The 3,306-nt window shown below is 37.5% G+C and overlaps 1 protein-coding gene across 1 annotated transcript in view; it reads right to left on the bottom strand.

Moving 5' to 3' along the window:
• SARC_05522 (hypothetical protein) overlaps window positions 1-942 on the bottom strand; it is a 16,074-nt gene extending 15,132 nt beyond the window's left edge. Inside the window, exon 1 of the mRNA XM_014300610.1 lies at window positions 610-942. Within this exon, the coding sequence (XP_014156085.1) occupies window positions 610-828 (219 nt within the window). The 5' untranslated portion in view covers window positions 829-942. The remainder of the gene's footprint in view (window positions 1-609) is intronic.
• Window positions 943-3,306: the final 2,364 nt, after the last annotated feature.

Genomic DNA, 3,306 nt, shown 5'->3' with positions numbered 1-3,306 from the left:
ATATGTATATATATGTTTAATATATATAAACACACACATAGCACACACATACAAACACACACAACACACACACACACACACACACACATATATATATATGTATCAATATCATGTGTACATACGTATCACACATACATACATACATACATACACACACAGACACACACACACACACATTTATATATATGTATAAATATATATATATAAATATAGATATATATCAATAGAATATATTGATACAAACAATATACAAACATATACAAACAAACATGCAAACATAAGAATTTAAAAACACAAATAAAAACGCACACACACACATACACACACACACACACACACAAACACACACACACATATATATATGTATAGATATAAAAGTACACACACACACACACACACACACACACACACACACACATATATATATATATATATTTGAATACATGTATGCATATATACATACACACATACATAGATAGATAGATCCATATATATATATATATATATATATATATATATATAATATGAACTCATGCACTTATATCTGTAGAAATATAGACACATGCTATTGGTATGTAGCTCGTTGTCCTAATTCAGAAACAAGCTTACCTTCGCTATATGAATAAACCGGTTCTCAATCTGCTCCATCGTCTTATTCACTTTGCTATTACTCAGTCGTTTGAATGCTCTATAAACAGCACTCCAGTATTCCCCTGTGGTCTCGTAGTCCGCATCTTTATCACATGCCGCCTTAACCCAGGAATTAACAACATTGCGATCCTCAGTCTGGCTAAATGAGACGTCTTTCAGCTTCTTTGGCTGCGCCATAGTGATGATGCACGCAGGTATGCACAGTTATTCTCTGTGTCTGTGCCGAGCAAATACCCTATAGTATACCACCACACGTAGTTTATCTACAGTATACCACCACACGTAGTTTATCTACAGTATACCACCACACGTAGTTTATCTACAGTATACCACACGCCGAGGTACCATAAGATGAAGGGGATAAAATTAGCAAACCCTAAAATTATACTTTTTGTATTTAATCTTGAGATTTGAGAATCGCATTTCGTGTGGGCCTGGTGACGCGCCACAAATTTTCCACGCAAAGGCGCGTGTTTTTGGAGCATCCTTGAGTTTACGATATGAACCTATTTTACAACACTGTTCTAAGGGCCCCCGTATAAACGAAAAAAAAAGTATTTTTCGTTAGAAGCGAGGTAAAAGAGGGCAGTAGGGGGGGGGGGGGTTTGATATTTGACCCAAAATAGTAAGCGTACTTTTGAACGATTTTCTTCGCCATGACTCATTTTTCCAGATGCGATGCTATTGGCTCCACGATCAATGCGCGGCAGAGCAATATATTGTACAAAAACAAACAAACGGACATCTTTCACACAAAAACACTTGCACACAAGTACGAAACTACGTCCGTAGTCGAGTATTGCTACTACACAATGCACTCATGTTAGAGTGCACTTTGAATGAAAACATGGCCACACCAGCTATATCCTCAGGTGGTATTTCACGATTTATTAATCATACGTACGTGGCAGATATAGACGACGATGGGCTACCGATGTTGATAAGTAGCAGTGGCGATTCAAGTGATGAAGATGAAGATAGTGATGACGAACTAGATAGTAGCGATAGTTGCGATAGTGAAGATGGTAGTGGATATGAGTCTGATAGCGACTCTGATATGGAGGAGAGTAGTGACAGTGACAGCGACTCTGATAGCAGTAGTGACAGTGAGGGGCTTTCGAAAGCAGACTAGGGCGACAGAGGACGTCATGTGGTTGATTATAGCCACAGTAGTTTCTCTTATCCCTCATCTTAAGAGTGCTAAGAACGCAGCGAAAGCTAAGACGGTATATAGGTATAGACCCAGCTTTGACGAAGTAGCGGGGCATTCGCTACAGATGAACCTCTTTGACAACGATCTGCGTATGACGTATACACAATTCATGATATTGAAGCAGGCACTCATACCGAAATGTAGAAGAGACAAGTTCATGGGGAATTTGCGTAATGGCGCCATAGAGGTTGACGTTGAACTTGAGTTAACACTGCGGCTTTTAGCTGGATGCCAGGCTATCGATCCACAGTACGTGTTCTACATGCATGTGTAATAGCCGGGCCTCCACATTAGATTCTATGTTAAAACCGTACTCTTAAGCAGTACATAAATTATAAACGTACTCTTAATAGTACGATGAACTTAAGTTTCCTAAATGGGGGTTTTAATGGTTTTAGTTATGAATACCTTTTCCATCTTACATATCAGATATTTGGACGAGGCCATTAAAAGGCCTCAGTAAAATACCAAACATTAGAGTTGGTCTAGTTCTATTAATAGAACTATATATACTTTCCAAATCTATTTATATCTGAATACATCGGTAGGGATAATAATATTTATTTCAAAAATGGCAAGTATGTATGTATGATACAATGTATGAACATATGGTATGGCTCTCATAGTCGCTGTAGTGGTTCAGGAAAGATTGATGGGATGAAGTGGTCAGTAAATTCCCGCTTGAAGCTTGGGCCAAGTGAGTCGACAATGGACGATATGTGTTGAGTCAATTCGGGCCGGTGTTGACAAAACACTGTTACTATCGAATGTTCCATATATTCGCTTGCTGACCTACTAGGTAGAGTACCCACCTCTGTGGTACGGATCGGGTCTGCGCCGTTTAGTGCCGCGGAATGGGTTAGTGCAGAGTACAAAATACCGAGAAGGACCAGGTTATCCGTCATAATCCGGTCGAGAAGCGAGGATGGGGGTAAGCCAATGCCGCACCAGACCACGGATGAATTTGGTATGTGTTGGCTGGCCTGGATCGGAAGCGAGATGGCTCAACCGAACATAGGTTTCTAAAGACTATTAACGTTGCTTAGTTTATCCTCCGTTCAGCCAACCAGATGTGCCAGTCTGATGAAGGTTAAGTCGGTAATTATTGATATATAAACACATACAAATATACACAATAGAATATAATACACACATATACATCTATATACAATAATATTTATAATAATAATAATAATAATAATAATAATAATAATAATATATACATATATATATATATATATATATATATATATATATATATATATATATATATATATATATATATATATATATATATATATATATATATATATATATATATATATATATATATACTACTACTACTACGTACTACTACTACTACGTACGTACGTACGTACGTACGTACGTAACGTACGTAACGTACGTACGTACGTACGTACGTACGTACGTACGTACTACGT

The sequence above is a fragment of the Sphaeroforma arctica genome (genome assembly GCF_001186125.1).
Source record: "Sphaeroforma arctica JP610 unplaced genomic scaffold supercont1.355, whole genome shotgun sequence".
Classification (NCBI taxonomy): Eukaryota; class Ichthyosporea; order Ichthyophonida; genus Sphaeroforma; species Sphaeroforma arctica.
This window is presented reverse-complemented; position numbering and strand designations above follow the sequence as displayed.